At 62.3% G+C, this 27,275-nt stretch overlaps 1 protein-coding gene across 5 annotated transcripts in view; it reads left to right on the top strand.

Moving 5' to 3' along the window:
• The window catches only part of RALGDS (ral guanine nucleotide dissociation stimulator), a 47,263-nt gene that overhangs the window by 17,312 nt on the left and 2,676 nt on the right, over positions 1-27,275 (top strand). For 2 of the 5 annotated variants that reach the window (XM_079925875.1, XM_079925874.1), the window contains exons 2-17: positions 15,786-15,896; positions 16,832-17,025; positions 17,564-17,662; positions 18,477-18,670; positions 18,859-19,097; positions 19,830-20,045; positions 20,225-20,328; positions 20,772-20,856; positions 22,161-22,229; positions 22,635-22,730; positions 23,222-23,254; positions 23,552-23,673; positions 23,868-23,963; positions 24,275-24,476; positions 24,607-24,849; positions 26,354-26,468. In XM_079925875.1, coding sequence (XP_079782001.1) covers positions 15,786-15,896; positions 16,832-17,025; positions 17,564-17,662; positions 18,477-18,670; positions 18,859-19,097; positions 19,830-20,045; positions 20,225-20,328; positions 20,772-20,856; positions 22,161-22,229; positions 22,635-22,730; positions 23,222-23,254; positions 23,552-23,673; positions 23,868-23,963; positions 24,275-24,476; positions 24,607-24,849; positions 26,354-26,468 — 2,218 coding nt within the window. Of the gene's footprint in view, positions 1-5,863; positions 6,108-15,785; positions 15,897-16,831; positions 17,026-17,529; positions 17,663-18,476; positions 18,671-18,858; positions 19,098-19,829; positions 20,046-20,224; positions 20,329-20,771; positions 20,857-22,160; positions 22,230-22,634; positions 22,731-23,221; positions 23,255-23,551; positions 23,674-23,867; positions 23,964-24,274; positions 24,477-24,606; positions 24,850-26,353; positions 26,469-27,275 lie in introns of those variants that run through there. The other 3 variants (XM_079925873.1, XM_079925872.1, XM_079925876.1) reach the window with 3 other exon arrangements.

Below are 27,275 nucleotides of genomic sequence, written 5' to 3'. Positions count from 1 at the left end.
GAGCCACTTCCACGGCTCCGGGCATTGATTCATCTTGTTCTGGTCACCCTAGGACTGCAACGCCCTGTGAGGTCAGAGATTTGGGGCGATGATGATGTCAAACCCCTCCACCCAGGATGGTCTCCTAGATGTTTGGAAGCTTCGCTTCCCACCTCCTGATCATTTCTGAGCTTGGCCTCCAGCCTGTGAGGCCAAAGAGGAGGAGGCGGTCCCTGGAAGTTCCCAGGGACCAGCGGCAGAGGAGGTGGGGCTAAGCTGGGCCCACTCGCTGTGCCAACAGTTCCCACGCTCAGCCCAGGTGCATCACCTCCTGCCAAGGTGTGTGCTCACCCGCCCACAGAGGGCTACCCCAGGACTCAGGCTGCCAGGAATGGTGACATCAGGTCAGGGGAATGACCGAGGAGCCTGGCCAGGCCACACCCCTTCAATGACCTCCCCAGGCTCTAAATATAGACCAGAAAAGACAGACAGACCTGGTGACCTCCACCTGCCCAGTGAGAGGTGAAAGGTTTTCCACAAAGGCCTGGTCCGAGTCCGGGTACCTGTTCCTCATTGGGCCACCAGCTCCCTCCATCACCGTGGCCGAGCCCAGGCTGGAGGAGGTGATGACCAAGGCCCTTGTCATCTGGACATTTCCTTGAATCAGTTCTCGCTCTGAGCCACCGTGTGCCTGCCGGGCTTCCCCAGAGTTGCACCCTGGGCCCCAACCCCATTTTCTGGGACCCTGTGCTGGGCAAAGTGATGGGTGGGAAGTGGGAAGCATGGGCTAGGCAGAGAAGGGCTGGCTCGAGGCTCTGAGGACCGCAGCTGTTCTGTGTGAGCCTCACTGGGCGTGGTGAGAGAGGACCCCAGAGATGCAAGCTGGGGTGCACCAAGCAGTTGGTCTTTTGTCTGAGGGCGAGGGGCTGGGGGGCTCTGAAGGGTCAAGAACCCTCCGGTTGCTGTGCATCAGGGGGACCAATGATCAGACGACAGCGGGTAGGAAAAGGGGCCCCAGAGGTTTGGCCTGAGACACCTTTTCCTTAAACCGGAGGTGGCTACTCAGGGGCCTCTGGGAAGCCCAGTGGGGTCTGGGGCAAACCCACAAGCAGATGGCCCGGCTGGAGAGGACAGCTGCCTGTCAGCTCCCGCCCGGCCTCCTGTTGCGTGGGAACACAGACCCGGTGCGGCTGGGTTGTCCAAAGTTACAGGAGCAGCCAGAAATGTGGATTTTTCTATGAAATCACCTGACCTTTTACTGTTGGCTCAAAATATGAAAAACACTTTGCAAGCCAAGCAAAACACACGTGGGCTAGATTTGGCCCGGTTCTCTTCCCAGCTGTCAGCTAGAGACCTGTCTTTTGAGCTTCCCGTGCGAGGAGCGTCCTGCCTACAGGAACGGTCTGTACGGCGATGTCGTCCAGGGCTCCTTGTGACGCCCAGGGAAGGACAGATCCGCTCTCCGGGGAAAGGCTGTACAGTGCTTTGTACTCGCTCTCCCTCCCAGCAGACTCTCCAAGGGCCCAGGTTAGCATAGACTCGATTTCAGGCTTGCCCGAGGTCCCTGGGTTTGCCTCCAGCCCCATCTGAGCTGCATGCTTCAGTTTCCCAGCTGCCCACTGCCTCGGGCCCCTTGTGTTGTAAGGATGCTCTGAGTGCCCCTTGGGTGTGGAGCGAGGAGCCTGGGAAATGGTGAAGGTGGGGGCGTGGTCACTGCGCTGGCCCCGGGTCCGGAGGTTGCTCCCCTCCCTCCAGGGCTACTGGGAGCCTCAGCAGCATTAGGGGACAAGTCTCAAACTGTGTCCTTTTTCTTTTCTAACTTCTATTACGGAAAATTCCAAAAAGACACAAAAGTGGAGAAAATGGCATAAAGGTACGCAGCGCTCGTGATCACCAAGTGCGGGGCCACTCGTGCTGCGTCTTCTTCTCTTACCGGCCCCATGTCCTGCCCGCCTTCCCCACAGCAAACGATATTGACACGAATCCCAGGCACATCATTCCATCCATCTATCTATCTATCTATCTATATATATATATATATTTTTTTTTTGCGATACGTGGGCCTCTCACTGCTGTGGCCTCTCCCGTTGCAGAGCAACAGGCTCCGGACGCGCAGGCTCAGCAGCCATGACTCACGGGCCCAGCCGCTCCGCGGCACGTGGGATCTTCCCAGACCGGGACACGAACCCGTGTCCCCTGCATCGGCAGGCGGACTCTCAAACCACTGCGCCACCAGGGAAGCCCCATCCATCGATATCTAATACGTTACTCTAATAGTAACCAAAATCCTGTGAGCACACCCAAAAAATGATGTCTATCATCTGGCTATCATTAGATATCCAGTAGTGTTCAAATAATCCCAGTTGTTCCTCAGGGTTTTCTTTGTTTTCTTTCTTTCTTTTTTTTTTTCTAAAAAAAAAACAGTTGCCCTGTTCAAATCACAATCCAGAATCCACACGTTGCATTTGGTCGTATGTCCCACCTTTATTTTATTTATTTTTTAAAATATTTATTTATTTATTTTGGCTGCGCCGGGTCTTAGTTGTGGCACGCGGGCTTCTTAGTTGCGGTATGCATGCAGGGTCTAGTTCCTCGACCAGGGATCGAACCCGGGCCCCCTGCATTGGGAGCTCGAAGTCTTACCCACTGGACCACCAGGGAAGTCCCTGTCCCACCTTTATTTTAATCTACAGTTTCCCCTTTGTGTTTTCCCCTGAAATGTATTTGTTGAAACTGGGTGGTTTGTCCTGTGAAGATTCCCAGAGTCTGGAATTTGTGGGGTGCATCCTTATATGTGTTTAACATGTTCTGTGCCCTGTCATTCCCCCAAAAGGTTGTTCCATGCAGAGGCCTGGTTGGATTCAGGTTAGGTTTTTGGCAAGGGCACTTCGTGGGTGGCTCTGTGTTCATCCATCAGGTGGCACCTATTGTCCTGGCCCCCTCTCTTTTGCCCTTGGGAAGAGATCTACCCCACAGCTTTGGGGGAGGATCGTGAGGGGACATGCTTGAGGGTCGGGGAGGGGGGCCTCAGGGAACTGCAGTCCCTAGTGAGGAGCTTTACCTGTGCTGTCTTCCCTTTGCTAACCAGGAGAAAACTGTGCCTTGGAGATCGGGTGACTCTTCGGGGGCCGAGGGCTGAGGGGTGGGTGGCATTGGCAGGGAGGGAGGGTCACACAGTAAGAAAGGGGTGGAGCTGGACTTTAAGCCCAGGTATCTCAGCGCCAGAACCTGGCTTCTGTGCTACCCTGCCCCTCTGGGGACTAAGGGTGTGCGCGTCTGTGTGCGCTCATGTTCACGCAGCTGGAGCAGCAAACAAGCTTGCCAGGACCCGGGAGGGGAGCCCCAAAGTGGGGGGAGCAAGGCGGGGAGGGGGACAGGCACCAACCAGACAGACACCAACCAGAGGGAACCCCCCCATCGCCCCCTCCATGCAAATGATGTCCAGGTAGTCGGATGGGAGGCAGCCAGGCCGACTGTGTTGGTGTGTTGCGTCCTGATGGAACTCCCCAGTCCTCACCTCCCCAGCCTGCTTGGGCCCCGCTAACCCTGGCCCCCTTGACCTTCAAGGTCAGAGAGGTAGTGACCTTGGTGCACTCAGGAGTCACTTGGCCTCCATGGGCCCCTTTCCCCAGCTGTAAAACGGGCACGAGCTTGCTTCCCAGGCCCCTCCCTGGGAGAAAGAGATAAAGGGAGCAGAGAAAAGAGATAAAGTGAGTACAGGCAGGTGCTGGGCTCTCCAGGCACTGAGAGCTTGGCCCCAGGAGGAGTGTGGGAAGAGAAGCTTCTAGCCCAAGGCCGTGTCCAGTGTCCAGGTCACCCCTGTCTTGGTCTTTGAAGACCTCATTCCTCTAAATATGTCCCACCCACCTCACCCTCCCCTGGGGCTTCCTCAGCAGCCTCCTAGGGGTCTCCACCCCCAGCCAAATCTACCCATCTTGCTTTAAAAATGAAAACAACAAACAGAACCCAGCGTTTCTTATTATGTGTGTGTGATTACTAAAATATTTTAGAAAAATTAGCAAATTCTGAGAAGTAAAAAGAAAACAGTGTATAGCACTGCCCAGAAATAGCCACCATTCCTTTTGCAAAGTAGGTCCCTCTAGTCATATGCACGCGTGGAATGTCAGCTTCTAAAAGTATGCTCTGCATCGTGGTTTTCTGACTTTACAGTTATAGCCGAGCATCTCCCTGTATCACTGTCCTACTGTGGTAGGTAATGGCACACGGTGTCCTGACAGTAAGTCTGCATAGGGTGTTTGAGTTGATTCCTTTGGTAGAGTTGTAATTGAGGTTTCCATAAACATCGTTGTACAGAAATCCATGCCCACATCTCTGAATGCTTCCTTAGGGTTAATTCCCAAGAGTGGGATTGTTGAATCAAAGCCATGAGTGTTTTTGTTTTTTTTTTCCAAATTTATTTTACTGAAGCAGAGTTGACTTATGTTGTGTTAATTTCTGATGTACGGCGAAGTGATTCAGTTATGCATATACACATTCTTTTTCATGGCATGAGCGTTTTTAATGCCTTTAATAGAAATCACCAAGTTGTTTTCCGTCTTTGTCAAGGCCTCGCCTTGTGCCTGATGGAGAACCATCCGGCAGGTGCTCAAGCTGCCCACATGGGCACGCAAGTGGGTGGGAGCTGCTGGGCCCCCACTGTCCATGGGTATCTGAGGCCTGGCACACAGTGGGTGCACGAGATATGCTTATGGAATGAGTAGTCTGGACCTGCCCTCTCATTTTACTGAGGCCCAGTGGTATGGAACCAGTTCTGGGGAGGTTGGTGGCATTGCCGGGGCTGCTGACAGCAACGGCAGGCCTCTGTGAGGGCTGAGGGCTGAGGCCCGGGGCAGGCCTGGGCAGTGTGCTGGTGTGCGGGAGGGTTCCATTCATTCATCCGTCTACTTGCCTCCTCCCTGGCTTCTAGAAAGCGCAGCTGAGGCTCCCTAGCCCTGCTTCCTCCCCAGCCCTCAGCATCCTTACATCCACCCTGAAGGCTGCCCTGAGACCTTGAGCACTCAAGCCACCAGTGAGTGGCCCCAGGTGACCAGACCAGTGGCAGGTGCCCAGCTGGCATTTGTCTCTCGTGATCCCTCCTCACTCTTGAGTGCTGGCCCCACCTGGTGATGCCTGGTCTGGGTTCTCCCCCTTTCCCCCAACTGCCCCTCCTCTGCTGCCTCCCTTCTGCCTGTACCTCCTCAGGGTGGCCTTAGGGCTGAGACAGTGCAGGCAGAGGCCCCTTCCCCCCGCACCAAATACACACCCCAACCCTCATGACTTCCAAATGCACGTGTGCACTGAGGACCCGGTTCCAGGACGCGGGAGCACACAGCGAGGCACAGGCATCGGCAGAGTGAGTGCTATATATGTCAGTTACCCACTGTGATCCTCTCGGGTGACGAAACTAAGGCTCAGAGAGGTTAAGCAACTTGTCCGAGGCCACAGAGCTAGGGAGGGGCTTAACTGGAATTTATGGGAGGTGGAGACCCACTGCTTGGCCACACGTCGACACTTACACAAGTCACACAGCTACACAACCCGTGCGCTGCGCCCGCGCACGCACCCACACAAAGGGCCTAACCGTGGAACCCGCAGCCCCACGACACACGCCGCACGAGCACTCCCTAAGACACAAGCCGCCATCACTCCACCCGGGTTGCGCGCGTGCAGGCGTACACACTCCCCTCCGGCGTCTCTGGCCACTCCCTCTCCTGGCCCCGCCCCTCCACGCCGCAGGCCCCGCCTCCCGATCCCCGCCCCTGGCCAGCCGGCCCCGCCCCCGGCCTGACCTCAGCGGGGCCGGGCCGCGGGCTCAGAGCGCAGGCAGGGCCGAGCCGCGCGGGCCGCCGCCGCCGCCGACGCCGCCGCGCGCCGGGCCGGCCCCGCGCCCGCGCCGCCCCGGGTCCCGCGGCCCGGCCGGCCGCCCGCGCCGCTGCGAGCCGCCCATGGTGCAGCGCATGTGGGCCGAGGCGGCCGGGCCTGCGGGCGGCGCCGAGCCGCTGTTTCCGGGCTCCCGGCGGAGCCGCAGCGTGTGGGACGCCGTGCGCCTGGAGGTGGGCGGCCCCGACAGCTGCCCGGTGGTGCTGCACAGTTTCACACAGCTCGACCCCGACCTGCCGCGCCTGGAGGTGGGTGAGCCAGGCTGGCCCGGCGCTCGGCCGAGCGAGGAGTGGGTGGGGGCCCAGCGTCCTTAGCGGGTCACCCACCTCCAGTGGTGGTGGTCACCGCCCCCAGTCCGGAGGTTGCGGAGGGGGAGGGTCCTTCCGCAGAAATCCCCCTCCTTGCGCCAACCCCAAGGCAGCCAGGTGGGCGGAGGGGCTGCCGCCAGCCGGTCCAACAGTTTCGGGACCAGAACCGGGTCTTCGTGCCCCCCTCTATGCGTCCCAGTGCGTGACCTCCCCGAGCCCAGGTGTGCCACTCCCGCGCCCCTGCAACCCAGGTAGACTTGCTCCCGCGGGCAGGGCAGTCGCTGTCTGTTTGCGTCTGTGCCTTTCCCTACAGCAGGGCTGGGCCGTATTTAGTCCCCGTGGCCAGGCCGGGGCCGGCTTAGGCAGTTTGGCTTCGAAATGCAGGTGGTGAACGAGTGATTAGGGCGGCAATCTTCTAGAATCCTCAGAGGCGGTTGGGAGCACAGTGGTCTTACAGACAGCCCCCCTTGGGGGCAGAAGTGGACTCCGATGTTCTGGGCTGCTCAAAGCGGGGGAGTGGGGAGACAGGCCTCCAATCTGTGGGGCCCGGTGTCCAGGCGGGGAGGTTGGGACAAGGGCCTCTCAGGTGGAGGGGTGACTCACTTCTTGATTAGAAAATGCGCCGACACCCTGAATCTGTAAGGATTTGGGAGGATTCAGAACGGGGGTGTGCCTATCATGCATGTGGTTGGGGGAACTAGGTGAGGGCTGGACTCCTGTCTCTAGTGTGCTCTGGGCAGCGGGGGGCGGGGGAGGAGTTCCCCCCCCCCCCTCCTACCTGACTGTGCGGCCAGGGTGGCAGAATCCAGGGTTGGGGCCTGGACAGAGGCCATTCCTGGGTCGGAGAGCTCATCAGGGTTCCTGAGCCCCCGAGCTGGCGAGGGCCCCTTGGTATCCCTGCTTTGTCACTTTAGGCCCGGGTAAGTTGTAATTGCCAGCCTGGGTCTCGTGCCTCTGTGTGTCCCCAGTGCCTAGACGGGGCCGGGATGCATACTTACCCGAGGATAAAGCGCATCTCCCTGCCCAGAGTGGGGGGAAGGCAGGGGGTGGAGGGAGCTCTTGGTGGGAGAACCTCGGGCCGGGGAGACCCTTTATTGCTGAGCTTGGCCGGTGGCCCGGCCAGGCACACTCCCCGACCCTCATCCACCCACAGCTCTGGTCTTCATTAGTGGCTGGAGCGAGACCCCTGGGAGGGTGGGGGTGGGCGGCCTGACACCAGCCCAGCACTCATCTGACTTTCATTATGTCTGGCAGCTCCTCGGGCTTTGTGTGTTGGAGGGTCCGGCCTGCGTGCTCGCAGGGGTGGGCCGCTCAGCTGCTTCTCTCCCTCCCTCCTTCCCTCCCTCTGTCCGTCTGTATCCCTGAGGAACCGAGGGAGAGGCAGAGCTGAGCCCTACCCCTGCCCAAGGGTCTGCCTTGTCTCCCTCTCTCTCTCTTTCCGCCTCTCCCCCTCTCCCCCCTCCTCTTCCTCACTGGCCCCAGCACTGAGATCCAGGCCGTGGCTGCTGTTTAGAAATCAAAGGGGAAGCTTCTGGCTGGGGCAGGAAAACCAGGGTCCTGGCAGGAGAGGAGGCCACTGCCGGAAACCAAACACAATGACCATTTACCATGAGCTGGGGGAGGGGGTGGGGAAGTCCCTGTCCCTCCTGCCAACACCCCGCCCCCCCCCATCCTGGGGCCGATTTCCTGGTCGCTGGGGCTTGCCAGAGCTGAAGCGGCTGTTCGTGGTCCCTGTCCTGTCTGGAAACCACTAGGCAGTTTCTGGTTCCTTCCCCGGTCCCCCTTTCCTTAACAAGTCTCCACCCCGTCCTTCCCTCTCTGGGCTAACAGATGTCCTCACACATCTGGGCATCTGCTCATCATCGTACTTCTAAGCCAGGCCACTGCTGACCCAGCCCGGCCTGCGCAGTTCTGTGCTTTCTGGAGGTCACCGGGCCCACGCCCCTGCCTCCGTTCAGGCCACTGCCTCAGCCAGGCAGGAGGAGTCCCGGAGTCCGTAGCACCTACTGTCTGCAGACACCACCCCCTCGTTCCAGCTGGCTTTGACCAGCCCTCCCGAGTAGGTGCCGACCCCACTTTATAGGAGACTGGAGCTCAGAGAAGTGAAGTCCCTGAACTAAAGGTACACGCAGCCAGCGAGGACGCAGCCGGGATTTGAAGCTGGGCAGTGTTCTGTGCTGGGCGCCTGTTGTGTACGAGAGCCCACAGGGGTCAGAGAAGGATACCTCGCAGTGAGACAATTACACGTGCCCCAGGAGGATGGTGGAGCTGTTAGGGGAACGGAACCAGGCCCAGGCAGCCCAGAAGTCCCCGTGCTTGGTGAAGGGTAGGGGTGCTTATAGGCCAGAGGAAGGTGAAAGTGCTTTGGGCCACAAGACACGGGGGAGAGCTTCAAGGAAGAAACAAGCCCACAGCTGGACCCTAAAGGTTTTAAATAATAGGTAATATGAGCCGGCACTGGGTGGGAGGCCGTGTGCTGAGCAGTTTGCGTGCGTTATGTCTTTGGGGGTCAGGATCATCTGTCGTCCATTTAACAGATGGAACAACTGAGGTGCTCGATTGCACAAACTCACTGAGCCAGCAAGTGGCAGGGGCGGGATTCCCACCCAGGCAGGGGGTCTGCAAGCCCTGAGCGCGGTGTAAGTGGGTGGAATGAAATGAGGAAGCCTTCTGGGAACCTCGGGCAGAGCAGAGATGTGCAGGGGAGATGCGTCTCCCTCCAGCCTCCCCGCCTCCTTCCCCATTGTCTGGTCTCCTGATCTCACGGTGCGCAGGGCTCCAGTGTAACCCCCAGGGCTCAGTAGCCTTAGGCCAAGAGGCATGAGCTGAGAGGTAGGGTGTGTGTGTGTGTGTGTGTGTGTGTGTGTGTGTGTGTGTGTGTGTGTGTGTGTGTGTGTGTGTGTGTGTGTGTGTGTGTGTGGTGTGTGCGCGTCTGTGTGTCTGTGTGTGTGTGTGTGTGTGTGTGTGTGTGTGTGTGTGTGTGTGTGTGGTGTGTGCGCGTCTGTGTGTCTGTGTGTGTGTGTCTGTGTGTGTGTGTGTGTGTGGTGTGTGTGCGTCTGTGTGTCTCTGTGTGTGTGTGTCTCTGTGTGTCTCTGTGTGTGTGTGTGTCTGTGTGTGTGTGTGCGTCTGTGTGTCTCTGTGTGTCTCTGTGTGTGTGTGTGTGTGTGTGTGTGTGTGTGTGTGTGTGTGTAAGTCTGTGTACTGTCATCTACCAGCCAGGCTTCCCGGCAGGCTCCAAGGCGGCGGCCTCCAGCAGCTGCACAGCCTGTCAGGTTCACAAGGGGCCTGACCGGCTGCCACCTGCTGGGCCCCCATGGACTCTCGGGTTCCCCTCTTGCTTTACTCCTCAGGGGCCAGGCTGGCTGGTACTGGGTCCTTGTTCCTTCTCTGGCAGGGAGGACTTCTCCGGACTGGGCACGCTGAGCTGTTTCCCCAGCGGCTCTGGGATAGCCCTGGGGCAGGAGCGGGTGGGGGCTCAGTGCTGGGAGGTGTTAGACCGCTGGCAGGCAGGACTGGGCCCCCATCCTCAGCCTGGGAGTTAGCCGTTTCCAGGCCCTTCTTCACTGCTGGTGAGGAGGGTTTGGAGGAGACTTAGCACTGGCCACCTGCAGCCTCCGAGCAGGCCAGTGGGGGCGGTTTGGGGAGGTGGCACCCCGCCACCCAGTGGAGGACTGGCTGCCTGTAAGGCCCTCACAGCGTGGCACCATGCTGTGTCCGCCCTGCCTCAGGCTCGGCGTCCGGCCTCTCAGGCTCAGGAGTGCCGCGTTCCTGGACATGTGGCTCCCGTGAAGCCACTGTCCCCAACCCAGTTCTGAGGAGGTGGGAGTTGAAACCTGCAGCCCAGTGCAGGAGAAGCGGAACTTTGAGCAGCCCCCAGTTTCCATCCCCTGACCAGCCTGTGGCGGGGGAGGGGGAGGGGTGAGCCGATGGTTGCCAGAAGGGTGCCCGGTGAGCAGGGTGAGGGCATCCAGCACGGGCCTGCATTCTGGGAGCTCGGGGAGTGCGTGTTGCCCGGCGTTTTCCTCTCCTCCCCAGGGAGCCCCCGGATGCTGGCAGGCTCTGGCAGCTCTCCGGGCTCGAGGGAGGCACGATGTCCTTTTGACCCAAGGGGCAGCGTCACGCGTGCTGGTCCAGAGCTTGGGCTCTGGAGGGAGGAGAGCTGGGCTGGAAGGCTGGCTCAGCCTCTCGCAGCCCTAGACGTGCTCTCGGTCCCTGAGCCTTGGTTTCCTTATCTGGACTCGAGGCCAGTTGCTCCGCTTAGGCTTCTGGTGAGGACTGAAAGAGACAGGCGGCCTGGCAAGCGGTCCCCACGGCGCCTGGTACTGTGTCAGAGCCGGACAGGCCGTGGCTGCCGCGATTGTGTCTTCTGACAAGGTGCCAGGGGAGTGCCCGTGCCCAGGGCTCCAGGAGGACGCTGGCCAGCCTGGTCAGCATGGTGCTTCCCAGGCCTGGTTCTCGTAGCTGACCCCAGGCCTGTGGGTGCCCTGGCCATCCTGTGGCAGGAGCCCCGACCAATCCCCTCTCAGTGGAGAGGTGCGGGTGTGAGGGAACTCCCATTCCCCGCCCCCCCGCCCCCCTCTGGCTGTGTGACCTGAGGAAGCCTGTTCTGTCTCTGGTCTCCCTCCCTCTAGCATGTGACCAGGGGCTGAACTGCACTTTGAGGCTGTGACGGTGGCAGCCACCGGTGGAGCGAGGCCTAGGTGTGTCTCCACGGCACATGACTGTCACGGGCCAGGGTTCAAATCCCTGCCCCGACTGCCTCTTCCTGGCTCCTGACGGGGATGAGCTCCCCGCCTGGCTTTCGCCACCCATCAAGTGAGGTGTCGGGAGGATTAAACGTGATGAGTGTGCAAAGGGCCTGACACCTGGGAAATGCCCTCAAGTGCTGGATGCTGTGGCCAGTGGTGTTGATGTCAGCTGGCCCTCCCTCCACCCCCTCGTGAGAGGCCACCCTCCTCCTCAGCTGTCACCAGCCATGCCCCCTTGCAGGCCTGGCCCCTAGAGGCCTGACGGTCGGGAGCTGGGGGGCAGGAGGACGAGGTGGGCAAGGCCAGCCTGAGGTCTGGTCTCTGCTCTCCACTGGCAGCATGTTTCTCTTCTAGACGCTGACGAGTAGCCAGGCTTGGGCTGGCCGAGAAGGTTCTTGGGGAGATGGGTCAGCCTCTTTGGGGGCTCAGCACAGGCTGATCCCCAAGCTGCAGTTTCTGGGGTCACTGAGCTCCCCGGTTGCCCTACCGCCCAGGCACCTCGTGTGGTCCCCTACTAAGGCCACCTCTGGGCTGCGCTGCCTGGGGACCAGGAGCGTGGCCACCCCCATCCAGGGCTGACCTTGAGTCCTCACTGGGGGTCTGTTCATGTCCTCGGGCTCAGGGTGCAGGACACCCACCTGGGGTGGGGGCAGGCCCGAGGGTGGCGCCCCGTCGCCCACCGGGAGGGCCATGCACGTTTGGCGTTTTCTTCCTCCCTCCCTGGGCACACGATCTGAGAGATGAACCAGGGCTTGGACACTTTCTACTTGACCATCTCCCCTGGGCCTTGGTCTCCACCTCTGTAAAATGGGTGCTCGACTTTGTATTCAAACTGTCCCGGGATTCGGAGAGACTAAGCAGCTCTCTCTGATCCCTGAGCCGTCTCGTGTTTTGGCTCCTGCATTCAGACAGAAGGCTAAAGGGTCGGAAAGCCGCAGGCCTGGTTCCCTCCTCCGCACAGATTTAGGATGACCCGCCCTCCCTTTCACCTGGCCCTCCTCCAGCTCTCCGGGCGTCTGGCAGGTCTCCCGGGAGGCTTTCCCTGGCCCGGTGTCCGTCGTCAGCTCGCCAGCCACAGCGCCCTCAGGTCCTGTTCCTGGGTGCTTTGTATGCCTGGCGCCGAGCCGCTCATGTCCCCTCTCGTGACCCCTGCCGCCTTCGTCCCCTTGGAGAGCTGCTGCCCTTCGCCCATCTCCCAGACAGTCTCACTGAGGCTAAGGGCTGCAGGGCTCAGCTGAGCTGGGAGCCAGAGCCCTGCAGGAAAGACAGTACCTGTGGGTCCGGTGGGCCCAGGGCTGCAGGGTGCTGGCGGGTGGCTGGGTCAGGGCCTCGGGTGACCTCTGTGACTCAGTGGGCCTGAGCAGCAGCTCAGCGGGGTGCCATGAGGTCCCCGGGCGGTGATCTCATGCACGTGGGGGCCACCGCCCCCCCACTCCCCACCCTCGCCTGCGTGAGTCCAGGTTTCTCCACATGCAGCCCCAGGGAGGAGACCACGGTGTGGCTTCAGGCCCTCCTCCTCCGTGAGCCCCTGGCCAGTGACGGGGAGACGGTCTGCAGCCAGAGGCGTCTGTGGGTCTGGAGGCCCCGTGTGGTCTGTAGTTGCAGCTTCCACAGCAAATGTACAGCTGAGTGGGAGGAGAGAGGTCACCAGGATGGGAGAAGGCGCCACCCCCGTGTGTGCAGGCACGAGCCGCCTTCTGGGGGAGATGGCAGGGCTGGAAAAGGCCCAGTAGGTCCCCTCTGTTCTCTCCAGAAATGAGGGTGGGGTCGGCTCCCGGCAACCCTGTTACTCTGTCTTGCGGGAATCGGGGCTCGGCCTGCAGTCAGTTGGGGCCACGGCATCAGAAGGCTGATCAGGTGACACACTAACATGTCACCCAGGCTGTTTCCTTGTCCCTGGGGCTCCGAGGGCCAGCGGGGTGTGGGGCACCCTGGTGCCCATTCTGCCAGCCTCTGCTCACGAGGGCCTGGAGGCATCTCACCACCCTCGCTCCAGACCCAGGTGGCGGTAGGCTGGGCAGTGTGTGCAAGGCCCAGCTGCCAGCTGGGTCCCCGGGCCCTGGGGACATCTGTGGGTGCCTGCTTGGGGCGGGACAGGAGGATCTGCCCCCTGAGGACACAGCCACCCACCTGGCGTTCTTTCCCCCTAAGAGCTCACTGCTGCCCTGTGGATGCCTCCCCCCAGGGCGTCTGCCGTTTGCTCGGCCATACCCTCCCCCGGGAGCTCCCCAGCCCCCGCCAGAGCCTCCCCAGGGGCTTGGTGCTGCCCACACGGGCTGCCTGTTCCCGGGCCTGTGTGCTGTCTGCTCTGCTAACAGGATGGGTCACCTGTGGGGTCCAGGGCCCAGCCCTTCCTGCCCCAGAGGGTCCCAGGGCAGGTGCCAGGGCTGTCGGCCGCTGTCCTTCTCTGTCCCTGGAAGCGCGGTGGGAGCGCGGAGCAGACGCCCCACTCTGCCGCTTTGTGCCCAGGATGCGGGCAGCTCTCTTTGGATCCCGCCCTGCCGTTGTCTCTTGGTCGATGGTTTAAATGGCGCCTGCTCTCTGCACTGCTTGGACGATCTGGTTTTGTTCCTGCTGCTGGGCTGCGGTGAAGGGCCCGGAGAGGACAGGGTTAGCTCCGCGGGGCTGGAGCAGCTCCCCATCTGTGCCACGAGGCGGTGACTCCCCCTGGCCCAGCATGTGCGGCTCTCAGCGTCCTGCCCTGCCCCCCACCGGGCTGGCAGAAGGGGGCCCCTCGGGGTGGGGGAAGGGCTCGGGATCACATGACGCCTGGGCAGGGCAGCCAGCTGCTCCGTCTGCCAGCGAGGCCCATGGCTCACTGCAGAGCCGCTATTTAGACCCGCTCAGGGATGGCGAGGCTTCCCATTGGTTGGCCTGGCCAGGAAGCGCTTCTGTCCAGCGGCCTTGATGGGGCCCCGCTGGGAGCCAGGTGCTGTGTGTGCTCCCACGGGGTTCGAGTCCCGTGCCCACAGTCAGGCAGGTCCAGCACGGGAACTCTAACCTGCTGCCAGTGACTGGGGTGCTCAGGACACTGTCTGGCTCCAGGCTGGACCAGAAGTGGCTGGAATCCCCCGGAGAGGGACGGGCCTTTCCAGGGCGGGCAGCAGCCTTTGCGAGAGGCAGTCGAGGACCCCTGAGGAGAGGTAGGGGTGGGTGGACAGGGCCCTGGTCTCGCAGGTGGATGGCAGGCCCCTGACGTCACCCATCACCGCGGCCTCTTCTAGGCTGGGGGAGGATGTGTGACCCAGGGAAGGAAAGTACGCATCTGCTTCAGTTCTGCCTCAGGAGGAGGCGTTTCCCCTCCTCGATGGAAGGGCTGGACCTCCCCAAGTGTGGGCTCTTGAGGTGAGGGCCCTCTACCTGCGGGTTCCCTGCTGACTTCCGAGAAATGCCTGGCTGTGTCTCCGGAGAAGGCGAAGGCTCAGGAGCCCCTGTGTGATTGCACTGGCTTTCCTGTTGGTACAATGCCCAGAGTGGGAGGGCGGCCTTGGGTCAGAGGAAGTAGATTTCCGGAGGATGGCTCCCAGGCCTCCCAGAGCCCTTGAGGCAGGAGGTCCAGGCCCATCCCGCTCCCTAGCCCCTGACCCCAGGGGTGCTGATGTCCGGGGGGACAGCCCACAGGACACTGGGCACCTGGTTCCTACCCAGGGGCCCAGCTTAGGCCGAGGGATTTAGGGAAAGGCTGTCGGTGGGGCCCAGGCTGAGTCAGCACTTCCACTGGGCCTTCTGTGAGCTCCACGCCCACCCTGAGCTGGGGCAGTGACCCGTGATCCTAGCTGCTGGCATTGACCATGTGCATGATGGCCCTTTGCCAGCGAGCACCTCCCCCCTCCTCCCTGAACTCTCAGAGGTCTGTGTCTTTACTCCTAGGCCCCCCTCCCCACTGCAAGCTCACCCCGTCCCTGGACAGGGGCAGTGGGAGAGGGGGTGGAGAAGCCCAGGGCAGCAACGACTGAGTGGCCTTGACCAGGCCTTGATGCAGCCCCCGGGACAGCCTGCCCAGCAGGAGGGATCACTGCCTTTTAAAACAAGGGTCTTCCTGCCCGGGGTCTAGAAAGCAGCCAGATGACACCCCCCCCCCCCACTTCCTGGCCTAGCCAAAGCCCCGTGGTTTTGGAGTTCTGTGGAACCCCAGGCATCAGCCCAGATGCCAGCACTGTCATCATTCTCATGCTGTCCCCATGCACGTGATGACGAACAGGGAACTGGGAACTCCTCTGTTGCCCAAGAAGGCACAAGACTGAATGAGCAGAAAGGGAAGGAAGGGGCCTTGACTGTGGCCGTCGAGGATGCCCGCACCTGCCCCAGACCCGGGAGGCTGACTCCAGGGCTGGGGCAGCTGTCGCAGGTGCCGTCTGGGCACATGAGGGTGAGGGGGCCAGGGGCCTCACGCCCTGGGGGAGGCATCTTCTCGGGGGGCCAGAGCCCCCTAGGTGCAGTGGGCTGAGTTAGGGCCTCGGGGTCCCGGCTCCGTCAGCGGCATGGCTTTGGATGGGTTGCCCTTCCCTCGGCTTCCGTGTAGTCACCTGTGAAATGACCGGATAACAGTACTCACCTTGGGGTGGGGGTGGGAGCGGGGGGATCCCCCTGGGCAGGGGCAGGCTGTTGTTGGAACCCCAGTGGGTACGTCTTGTTCACACCCAGCCATGGCTGATGGGGTGAGGACGGGGGTGCTGGGGGCAGTGCCTGCCGCCCCGATAGTAACCCCCGGCCCTCCAGCTGTCGTCCTGTTAAATTCTGGGCTGGAGGTCTCTGTGGCCACCGACCTTTGCCTCATCTAGGGAGCAGGAAGTGGCACGGGGCGTCCCCCTGCCACACAGCCAGGCAGGCCCCGACACCCCCGCCCGGTGGCCGGGCGCTGTCTTTGCAGAGCTCCACGCAGGAGATTGGCGAGGAGCTGGTCAACGGCGTCATCTACTCCATCTCCCTGCGCAAGGTTCAGGTGCACCACGGCGCCAACAAGGGCCAGCGCTGGCTCGGGGTGAGTGTGGATGGGGGGTCTCCGTGCCCAGAACCCCAACAAGGCCCGGGATGCAGGGGCCACCCTGGCCACTCCACTGGGCTCCCTCCCAGGGCTTTCCTGCCTGGGGGGCCCCCAGCCCTGCTCCCAAAGGAATCTGGGCCCTCAGCCCTCCCCTACTGTCCAGCCCTGCGCTGGGCCAAGTGCATAGTTCTCTGTTCACTTATTTGTATGAACATCAGAAAAAGACACTTCCATACTATTTCCACTTCATGTTAGGCTGGGATCACTTATGCATTTTGCCCCAGTATTTCTTGTTTTAACGACTGTCCTTCCACACCTTCGCCAAGGCTTTCATCACCTTACTTAGTAGGGCTTTTTTTTTTTTTTTTTTTAACCCAAAAAGGACTCAGCCTACTATATATGGTTCTCTGCAACTTGCCGTCACGGAACACAACTCCATGACCCCTCCAGGTCAGAGCGGGGGCCTGACAAATACGTAACATTTCAGAAGAGAGGCTGGTTACCAGCCATAACTCAGCCTTTCACTGCCGTGAACCTTGACGGGATTCCTTTCTGCAGCCATTTCCACAGCGCCGCCCTGAATAGCCTCTGGGTCCTAACATACCGTGCCTTTCCACCCCAGGCTGAGCCTCTGTTTTCTCATCTCTAGAACGGGGATGCTTTGCCAGGGATCCCGGGGACTCTGCCCTTAATACGGCAAGGTGCTGTTATTACTCAGCTAATAAAATGACCTGAAGGTGTTGGTGTTGCGAGTTTTCATCGCCCCACCTCCAGTTCAAAAGCTGAGACCCTTTTTCTGTTCCGGGCACTCACGTCCCATCTCCGTCCAGAAGTCGCCGGGCGCTTGGGGCTTCCTCTGAGTTCCAGCCCCTGCCCTCCTCGTGGGCCACGGTGCTGTCGCTGACCGTCTGTGCCTCTCTGTCCCACCCCAGTATGAAAATGACTCGGCCCTGAACCTGTATGAGACCTGCAAGGTGCGGACCGTGAAGGCAGGCACGCTGGAGAAGCTGGTGGAGCACCTGGTGCCCGCCTTCCAGGGCAGCGACCTCTCCTATGTCACCATCTTCCTGTGCACCTACCGAGCCTTCACCACCACCCAGCGGGTCCTGGACCTGCTGTTCCAAAGGTGAGCACCCTGCCCCTCCCCGGCACAGTGGCTCCCCGCCCACCCACTGGCTGTGTGTCTTGGGAATGTCGCTTTACCTCTCTGAGCCTCAGTTTGCTCACGTGAAGGCCGGGCTGCCAGGACTGTCGGATAAGCATGGACAGTGCGGCCCCACGCCCGGCCCTGTGGAAAGGGCTGCTGAGGGCTGGGGCGGTTTTGATTAAGGTTTTCCTCTGCCCCATGGAGAAGCTCTCTGCTTCCAGCCCCTGGGCAGAACAGTTTTCCCATTTGTAAAGGAGGTTCCAGATTCTGTCTCAGGGGTCCTTCCTGGGAGTAGCCAGGGCAGGGCTGGCTGGGGGCCGGCTGAGGGCCCAGGCCCACTCAGGCGTCTGTAAGGTGCTGGTTGGGCTCATTCGTTCAGCAAATACATACGAAGCGCCTACTGTGTGCAGGCACTTTTCTAGGCACTTGGCTTTATTCAGTGAACGGTGCAAATATCCCCGCCCTCCCGGGCTTCCATCCTAGCCGGAGGGTCAGCCAGTAACACTAGACGTCATAGCAGGTACGGTAGATGTGACGCCCTCACGGCCTCCTCTAGATACGGGTGCATCCTCCCTTATTCCAGCGAGGACGGCGGACCTCAGGACCAACTGAAAAAGTGAGTAGACTTTGGCTCTGATGGGAGGGGCTGGGCAGAACCCTGGCTGCCACACATCTTGTGATTCCCGCTGGAGGGCTGAGGTCTGGCTGCAGGAGGAGAGGAGTCAGAGAGCTGTGGCTGGGCTCCCATGTCCCCAGGGAGCAGAGGGGAGGCTGGGGGCTCAGAGCCGGCCCCTGAGAGCATCCGTCCCCACTCAGATCCGGGGCCCAGGACAGGAGGTGTGGGGGGCAAGCTGCTGACACGTCAGCCTCGCAGCCCAGTGTGAGTGCTCAGCTGGGGCTCACGGGAGCGCGGTCAGGGTCAGGGGGCCGGCTACGTCCCCACCACCAAGAATGGCGTCCCTGGGAGGACGAGACCCGCACTCCGGCGCACAGACCAAGGCAGCCGTCGGTGCGCGAGCTTCCGGTTCAGGTGCGCGAGGCCCGTGAAGGCCGGGCAGGGGCGCACTCTGCTTGTCCCCTCCTCCCTCCCCTGTTTATGCAGCGCCTACTGTGTGTGGCCAGGCCAGCGCGATGGACAGAGCGGGCGCGGCCCTCCCTGCCCTCCTGCAGTTTCCTTCCCAGTGGGGAGGGCCCGGGGGGCTGGGGGCAGACAGGAGAGAGTCAGGCTCCCCCGAGGAAGGGAGAGGTGGTCACCAGGGACGGAGGGCCCCTTCCTACCAGGCCTGCCGACCAGGCCTGCCCCCGCCTGGCGGCCCAGTGCGGGTGGGGCAGGGGCGGGCCCAGAAGCCCAGCCCCCACGGGGGAGCCAGGGGAGGGCCGCGTGGAAGGAAAGGCCAGGCCCCTGACCTGCTGCCGCCGCCTGCCCCCAGCGCCGTCTCCTCCATCCTGGGCACCTGGCTGGACCAGTACTCCGAGGACTTCTGTCAGCCCCCGGACTTCCCGTGCCTCAAGCAGCTGGTGGCCTACGTGCAGCTCAACATGCCCGGCTCCGACCTGGAGCGCCGCGCCCACCTTCTCCTGGCCCAGCTGGAGCGCACAGAGCTCACCAGGGCAGAGCCGGAGGGTGAGGAGCGGGGTCGGTGCTGGGCACGCAGGAGCCCCCGGGGCTGCCTCAGACCGCCCACGTGGGGACCGCGGCGGGGAGACGTCCTGGGGTGCTTCTTGAGCTGAGGCTTCTCTAGAAGGCAGTGATGTGGTTTCTGTCTTGGAAAAAGAGGCAGGCGTGTTGCTGAGCTCCGCTCTTCTTTGCAGCTCTGGCTCCAGCTCTGAAGCCGACTGCAGCCCTCGAGCCAGTGCCGGCTCCAGCTCTAGCGCCCAGGCCGGTGCCAGGTCCAGACCTCGAGCCAGCTCTGGCACCAGCACCAGCTCCAGCCCCAGAGCCTTCCTGGCCTTTGCCCGTGGCTGCAGAGAACGGGCTGGGTGAGGAGAAGCCTCACCTCCTGGCGTTCCCGCCCGACCTGGTGGCAGAGCAGTTCACGCTGATGGACGCGGTAGGCAGCTCATCTCAGCAGGGCGGGCAGGGGTGCACCTTCCTTCAGGCGTCTGCCCTGCCCTGTCCAGAGCTGATGTCCTGCCCCAAATCCCATGACAAACCGTGTCGCCCGGGCAGGTTTCCTCACCCGAAGGCCTCGGCTCCCCTCCAGGCTGTGGACCCGGGCCCCATCCCTCTCACTGTGTCTGGGTGGAATGAGGTGGAGCGGTAGAAAGCTGGGCGGGGTCTGGCCCACCCGGTAGCAGACGGTCGCTCACTCCATGGGCCGCCCCCCCTGCCCCCACGTCTGCTGAGGAGGTCTCACCAGCTTCAGCACTTAGCAGGCACCTGGTGCGCGCTAGAAGCCGTGGCAGACGGCAGACGCAGCCTCTGGTTGTAGTGCCCACGTGAATGGGCATCTGGACAGGGGACAGGCCCGAGGCGTGATCAAGGGCTAAAAGCACCAGGTGTGAGCCGCATCTTGTGCTGGGAGTTAGGGTGGACTGGGGAAGGTGGCCACCTCTCTCTCCTGCCAGGGTCACCCTGGGTCACCTTGCGCTGGGTGCCCACAGTGGGCAGGGAACAAAACCAAGAGACAGCACCTCCCCCGGCCGGGCTCGAGCCACCTCCCCAGCTTCCAGAGCTCCAACTCTGACCAGTGACCCTGCCTAGGCCTGGGGGTGGGGGTGGGGGGACTGTGGGCATTGAGCTGGGGTGCGGCAGAGCCGGGTGACCTTCCCCTTGCCCCCAGGAGCTGTTCAAGAAGGTGGTGCCCTACCACTGCCTGGGCTCCATCTGGTCCCAGCGGGACAAGAGGGGCAAGGAACACCTGGCTCCCACCGTCCGTGCCACCGTCGCCCAGTTCAACAGTGTGGCCAACTGCGTCATCACCACCTGCCTCGGGGACCGAAGCGTGACGGCCCGCGCCAGGGCCCGGGTGTTGGAGCACTGGATCGAGGTGGCCCGGGTACGCGGCCGCCAAGGGCCCGGGGAGCCCTTTCTGCCCCTGGGTTGATCTCATCCGACCCCAGGAGCACCTCCCGGGGCATCTGTCCCATCCGGGAGGGGGGTGCCCCCCTAAGAGGGACTGAAGCTGGAGCAGGCGGGAGCTCGGCCCCCTCTCACAGCCTGGCCCCTCCCTCCCAGGAGTGCCGGGTCCTCAAGAACTTTTCGTCCCTCTACGCCATCCTCTCTGCTCTGCAGAGCAACTCCATCCACCGGCTGAAGAAGACGTGGGAAGAAGTTTCCAGGTGGGCAGGCTTCTCCCTGGAGGAGCTCCAGGGTGGACCTGGGGCCTCCCACGGGGCTGGGTGCTGCCTGGAACCTGCCCAGGGACAGCGCATCCTGGGGGCGGGGTCTCTCAGGGCCAGCAGTTCTGCCTCAGGACCTGGTCTCTTTCTCTGGCAGGTACTGGCTTGAGCCATGTTGGGGGTTTTCATGTGTCTACTTCACCCACACGACTCTGTGCACTTAAAATCAGAACTGGCCAAAACAGAGCCGCTCAGTCGACTGGGAATGGGGTTCCCCGGTGACCCACATGAGACCCACCCCTCCAGGCCTACCGAGCCCTTAGGGTCCAGCAGAACTCTGTTTGGAAACCACCCATCCAGGCAGTTGAGGTCTCTGGGTCCTCAAATGTTGTTGCCCCTGCACCCCTCCCCGCCATGCCCTCCTTTCTTCTTCCTTCCCCCAGGGACAGCCTCCGCATCTTTCAGAAGCTGTCAGAGATTTTCTCAGATGAGAACAACTACTCCCTAAGCAGAGAGCTGCTCATCAAGGTAGAGTCCGGGGGCTCGGGGTGGAGGGGCTTACGTTCCCACTGAAAGTTTCTTCGAAAACTTCTCATGAGATCTGTCGGGCATGTGGGCAGGTGGGGGGCAGTTTGGGAGATAGGAGGCCCTAGTACAGGGATGGAGCAGGGCAGCTGGGCTGTTCCAGAGCTGTGGGCGGGTGAGGGGCAGGATTAGAGTCTCCTGGCTCCTCACTGGTCCCTCACCCGGCACTCAGGGTGGATGAGGTCAAGGGTGAGGGTCTCTTCCTTCCCCAGACCAGCCTAGCCTGTCCCCACAAAGCCAGGCCCTGCTGTTCCTGTCTGCGCTGACCTCCGAGGGCCAGGCACCCCGCCTGCCCAGGGATGGCACTGCAGGGGCCGCCCAGCCGTCGTCCAAATGAGCAGGAGGTAGATCTGGGGGCTGGGGCTCTTCCCTCTGCCTCAGGGCAGACACTGCGAGGGAATCCAGGGACTCTTCTCAGAGTCTCACCACAGGGCCTTTGGTGGCCGTGACAAATGGCCCAGATGGCTTGTGGCAAGTGCACAGGGGTGCTAATGCATTCACGGGGGTCCTTCCCCGGAAACTTCCATACAAAGAGGAAGCAAAGTGTCGCCACCCAGTGCTCCCAGTAGCCCCAGCTCACCCTCTCAGAGGTGGCACGAAGGAGACCCCTCCTGAGTGGCTGCAGGCAGAGCTCTGTGCAGGGGACATCCCGAGGGGCTCCGTGGGGTTGTGAAGGCCTTGGCGCGGCAGACACCCTACTCAGCCAGGCCCCCCCAGACTCCCTGTCCCTCTCTCGATGGCTCGCCCGGCAGGGGGCCGACACACACCAGAGGCTCTGAGCCCTTCTGAGGCTCATTCAGAGGCAAAGCAATGCCTGTCTCTGGGCCTGAGTTTCCTCATCTGGAAAGTGGGCGAATGCTGACCCCAGGGTGCCAGCCTCACGGGGAGGCAGTGAGGTTCAAGGGGGAAGGGAAATCTGCGTGAGTTTTGTGCAGGACCCTCCTACCCTCTTGCAGAGACGGGGGGTCGGGGGGAACAGCACAGCCACAGTGATGGAGGTGTGGCGCTGAGTCCTTGGAGACCCCGAGGGGCAGGTGTAATCCTCATCTGTGCTTTCCAAGGAGGCCGGGCTGCTGACCCACGTTCCCACACCCTGTGAGCACCCGAGCAGGGGTGCAGATCTAGGAATGGAGCACACTGGGATGGCTGGAGCGTTTGTACCAGTGACCAGGGCCAAGGTCGTGTCTGCTGGTGGGTGATGGGGGGAGGGTCAGAAGGCCTCACCGACCCTGTCCTCGGCCCTGCAGGAGGGGACCTCCAAGTTTGCCACCCTGGAGATGAACCCCAAGAGAGCCCAGAGGCGGCCGAAGGAGGTGGTGAGTGTGCCCGAGGCTGGGAGAGGAGGGGCCGCCCCGAGCCCCCGCTCCTGTAACTGCGCTGCCTGACATGACCCTTAGACCGACCTACTCCGGGGCCTGGGGGCGCTGCGCCCTGACCAGCTGGCGTCGGGGGACTAGTAACCACCAGAGCAGGGGCCTGGAAGATCTGGGCCCAGTGGGGATTTGGGAGGGGGGAGGGGCGGGGCCATAGATTTGGGGGATTTGCCAAATACCAAGCCTGCAAGGTGACTTGAGGGAGTTTGGGTCCATGCATGCTGGGAGGGGGATTGGGGGGAAATGGCTAAAGGTCCCCAGGCTGCGCCGAGTGGGGGGCCTGAGTGGGGCTGAGGGGTTTTCAGGGGAGGGGCCTTGCTCATCAGTCCCCCCCCCCCCCCCGCCCAGTTGTCACAGGGTGTCATCCAGGGCACCGTCCCCTACCTGGGCACGTTCCTCACAGACCTGGTGATGCTGGACACTGCAATGAAGGACTATCTGTATGTGAGTGAGCCCAGGGCCGGGGTCGGGGTGGGGGTCCTGAGCCCCGAGCTCTCAGCAGAGGGTGCACCTCATCTTACGAGAGCCCCCTGGCCGTCCCTGTGTCCCGGGGACACCTGCCCATCTCGGCAGTGAGTGAACAGAGCTTGGTGCCCGCCTGGTGGGGCTCATCAGAGCTGCAAGGGGTTTGACCCAGCAGGACACAGCCCCTCCCTCAGGTGGCGGCCATGGGTGGAGCGGCTGGGCCCTCCAGGGTCAGGCACATGTGGCCAACCTGGCCCTCCTGCCCAAGGCCTCAGTCTCTCTAGCTGCTCTCAGACCCCTGAGCCTCGGCGCCCCTCCCACCCCGCCCCGGCACCCCGGCCCCACCCAGGTCCAGGTGTGTGCTGTGCTGCCCCCTGGTGTGTGCTCTGGGTAGTGCATCCTGAGGCCTGTGAGGGGCGGTCATGGGCTAGGGGACACTTTCTGATGGACGCTGGCCGTGTGCTTTCCAGGGGAGACTGATCAACTTCGAGAAGAGGAGGAAGGTGAGCAGACGCAGCCTCGCGGGAAGGGGGCCCGTGTGGGGGGCGGGATCAGAGAGCCACCTGGCTAGAACGGCTGGCTCCGACCCCTCCCTGTTACATTTTTGGGGAGAGCTGGATACAGAGGGAGGGGGAGCCTTTCCCACGGGAGGATGGGGCAGGAGGTCGAATCAAGGACACCTTCCCGGAGGGGCTGTTTGAACCTGGCTGTGAGGACAGGGTGGGAGGTGGGGACCCAGAGGCTGGCACAGGCCCGGCCGACCCAGACCGTCAGCGTCCTGTCCTCCCCTCTGGCCCCAGGAGTTCGAAGTGATCGCCCAGATCAAGCTGCTCCAGTCGGCCTGCAACAATTACAGCATCGCAGCCGAAGAGCACTTCGGGGCCTGGTTCCGGGCGATGGAGCGGCTCAGCGAGGCTGACAGGTGAGTGCGGGCAGGAGCTGGGGGGGCACACGCGGGCTGCCCCTGGGCAGCCCCGGAGAGCCTGTGGCTGGCGATCCTGGGCAGCCTTGGGTGCCGTCACTGGTGACGGCCGGGCCCCTGGACTCTAGCTGCCAGGCAGGCACTGGGAGGGAGACCCGGGTGCGACTCCCCACAGCCGCCGCTTTGTCCTGTAGCTACTCCTTGTCGTGTGAGCTGGAGCCCCCTTCCGAGTCGGCCAGCAACACCCTCAAGGTCAAGAAGAACACGGCCATCGTCAAGCGCTGGAGCGAGTTGAGTGCCCGGGTGGGCAGGGGCGCTCCCTCGGGGCTCAGGGAAGCTTCGGGCTGCGAGTGGGCTCGGGGGTCAGGCAGCTGGCACTGGGATCCCAGCTCCCCCGCCGACAGCCCTGTGACTGGGCCACTTGCTCCACCCCTCTGGGCCTCAGTTTTTCCCCCTGTGAAATGGGGTGATGCTAAATGATCTGTCGGATGCTGGAGCCAACGGGGTGATTGCCTGAGCACTCGGCACAGAGTGCAGGGGACAGGGGTGGGCTGTGTCCCAGAAGAGGCCTCCCCTAAGTCAGCCAGCCCTTCCATTGCAGCCGCCAGGCCCCCAGCACGGAGCTCAGTACCGGCAGCAGCTGCCACTCCAAGTCCTGTGACCAGCTCAGGTGCGGCCCCTACCTCAGCAGCGGGGACATTGCCGACGCACTGAGTGTCCACTCGGCCGGCTCCTCCAGCTCCGATGTGGAGGAGATCACCATGAGCTTTGTCCCAGAGTCCCCTGACGGCCAGGAGAAGAAGGTGACTGCCCCACCCCCTCCCTGACAGCCCTTCTCAGCCCTTCCTAGGGCCAGAGTTCCCCGCTGCACACCAGAAGCCCCCGGAGCCGGACAGTGGCCCGGGGCTTCCGCTGATCGTGCCGTCCCCGCAGTTCTGGGAGTGCACCTCCCAGTCGTCCCCGGAGACCTCCGGCATCAGCTCGGCCTCCAGCAGCACCTCGTCCTCCTCAGCCTCCACCACGCCCGTGGCCACCACGCGCACCCACAAGCGCTCCGTGTCAGGGGTCTGCAGCTACAGCTCCTCCCTGCCCCTCTACAACCAGCAGGTGGGCGACTGCTGCATCATCCGGGTGAGCCTGGACGTGGACAACGGCAACATGTACAAGAGCATCCTGGTGAGCCGGGCGGCGTCCCCGCGGGCCCCTCACTCTGCCGGGCAGCAAATCCGTATTGAACACCATGGGTCACCCCTGCCCTCCCAGAGCTGGTCTCCTGGTGGGTTGGGAAGGACAGAGGGCCAACCAGGGAAGGGAATGAAAACAGCTAGTGTGGGCTTCCCTGGTGGCGCAGTGGTTGGGAGTCCGCCTGCCGATGCAGGGGACGCGGGTTCATGCCCCGGTCCGGGAGGATCCCACATGCCGCGGAGCGGCTGGGCCCGTGAGCCATGGCCGCTGAGCCTGCGCGTCCGGAGCCTGTGCTCCGCAACGGGAGAGGCCACAGCGGTGAGGCCCGCGTACCGCAAAAAAAAAAACAACAAAAAACCAGCTGTGTGTCGATGGTGATCCGTGCCGGGGTGGTGGACTAGGGGTTTACAGCAGCAGTGGGGCAGGACCTCACCCATAAAGGGCCTGAGTGTGGGGGGAAGGAGGGAGCAGCGTGCAGCCTCCCAGGACAGGAGTGTGCCTGGGGCTTGGAGGAGAAGCAGGAGGTCCGCAGTGAAGGAGCAGGGGTCGGGGGAAGAGTAGGGCTCAGCAGAGCAGGCCAGCGTCAGGGGCCTGGATCTCATGTGAGACAGGTGGGAGCACTGTTCGTTGAAGCACAGGAGGGGCAGCAGTGACTTCCGGCCTCTCCGTGGGCGATGGGCTGGTGCCGGCAGATGCAGGGCGGCCAGTTAGGAGGCGGCGGCTGCAATCCAGGGTGGGTAGCAATGGCTGCACCAGGCTGGTGGCCGCGGAGGTGGCCGGCAGTGTCAGACACCGGGGATCGTTGGAGGTGTCGAGATCTTGCCAGTGGGAGTTGCCCACAAACACTGTGTATGTTGGGGGGGGGGGGGTTGGGGGCTGGGGGGACTCCTCTCATCCTCCAGAACTCAGGCTGCCAGTGAGCCATTTGCACCCCAGAATCCTCCCACACTGGGTCAGATGCCCCATTAACACTGTCACCTGTGTCACCCCGAGTCTAAGGCCCGCCTGTGCTCTGGCCCTTGGGGTCGAGGCAGCAGGGCTCGGTCTGCACTCTCCACCACTGCAGCCTCCAGCCAGTGGAGGCCTGGCACGTAGGCGGCCACTGGGCATCCAGCCAGCTGCTCCTCTCTCACCTCCAGGGCTGGGACTAGATGCCGTCTGTACCCAGGTGCAATGATACCGTTGTCCCGGATGGGCAGGGTCAAGGGGGACGGTTAGGGGGAGCAGCCCCGGGGGCAGGCGGTTGCCCTAGGTGGTGTTGGGAGGAGGTGGCAGGCTTGCAGGAGTTGGGGGGTAAGTGATCGGGTCCATGGAGGCCTCCCCAGAGGGGCAGGAGAAGGAGGCGCAGCCCCCCTGGACCCAGCCTCGGGTCAGAGGCTGTGAGCCCCTGTGCGCACAGCGCCGAGGCAGCTCTGCGGGCCCTTGGCTGCTACACCCCGGACCCTCAAGCTACACCAGACCCTTGCCCTGACGGCCTGTCCCCCACCCCGTCCAGGTGACCAGCCAGGACAAGGCCCCAGCCGTCATCCGCAAAGCCATGGACAAACACAACCTGGATGAGGATGAGCCAGAAGACTACGAGCTGGTGCAGGTTATTTCGGACGATCGAAGTAAGTCAGGGCCGGTCAGGCGGGCGCTGGGGCCGCGGGGCAGGGAGCACCGTGCCCCAGGCCCACCACCCCGGAAGACGTGCCACCAGGGTGGGCGTGGGCTTTGTCCACACACAGACCTGCCTAGGGGCAGCTCTGGATGCCCCCAGTGTCTCCTCACTGGCCCCTGGTGGCTGCTGGGCCCTTGTCCCTTGCCCTTCCGTGGCCGTGAACAGTCAGTGGGAGACCTCGTTCAGTGCTAGCATCGTTGAGGAGGGGAGAGAAAAGGCTTTTCTCCTGGGGCCAGGCAGTCAGATGGCCGAGCCCACAGGCCGTACAAAAGGGCGTTTTCTGGCTAAGATGGGAAATGAGTGCTTCAGAAAAGATCACGACTACCGTGGATTAAAGCATCGAATTTGTGAAAATCCGTGAACGTGTGACACTGTCTTAGTCCGTTCTGGCTGCTATAACAAAACACCACCACTGGTGGCTTCTAAATGACAGACATTTATTTCTCCTGGTTCTGGAGCTAGAAGTCCAAGATCAGGGTGCCAGCATGGTCAGGTTCTGGTGAAGGCCCTCTTCTGGGTTGCCGGCGGCTGACTTCTCACTGTGAACCCAAATGGTGGAAGGGCGTGGGGAGCTCTCTGGGGTCCCTTTCATAAGGGCACGAATCCCATTCGTGGGGCTCCACCCTGATGACCTAATGGCCTCCCAAAGGCCTCACCTCCTAATCCCATCACATTGGGGGTTAGGATTTCAACAGATTTAGAGAGGACACCAACTTTCAGCCCATGGTAGATACTAAACACAGAGGCTACTAGGGAG

Source organism: Stenella coeruleoalba, assembly GCF_951394435.1.
Source record: "Stenella coeruleoalba genome assembly, chromosome: 7".
NCBI lineage: Eukaryota > Metazoa > Chordata > Mammalia > Artiodactyla > Delphinidae > Stenella > Stenella coeruleoalba.
The sequence above is the reverse complement of the archived record's forward strand: the minus strand, read 5'-3'. Positions and strand labels throughout refer to the sequence as shown.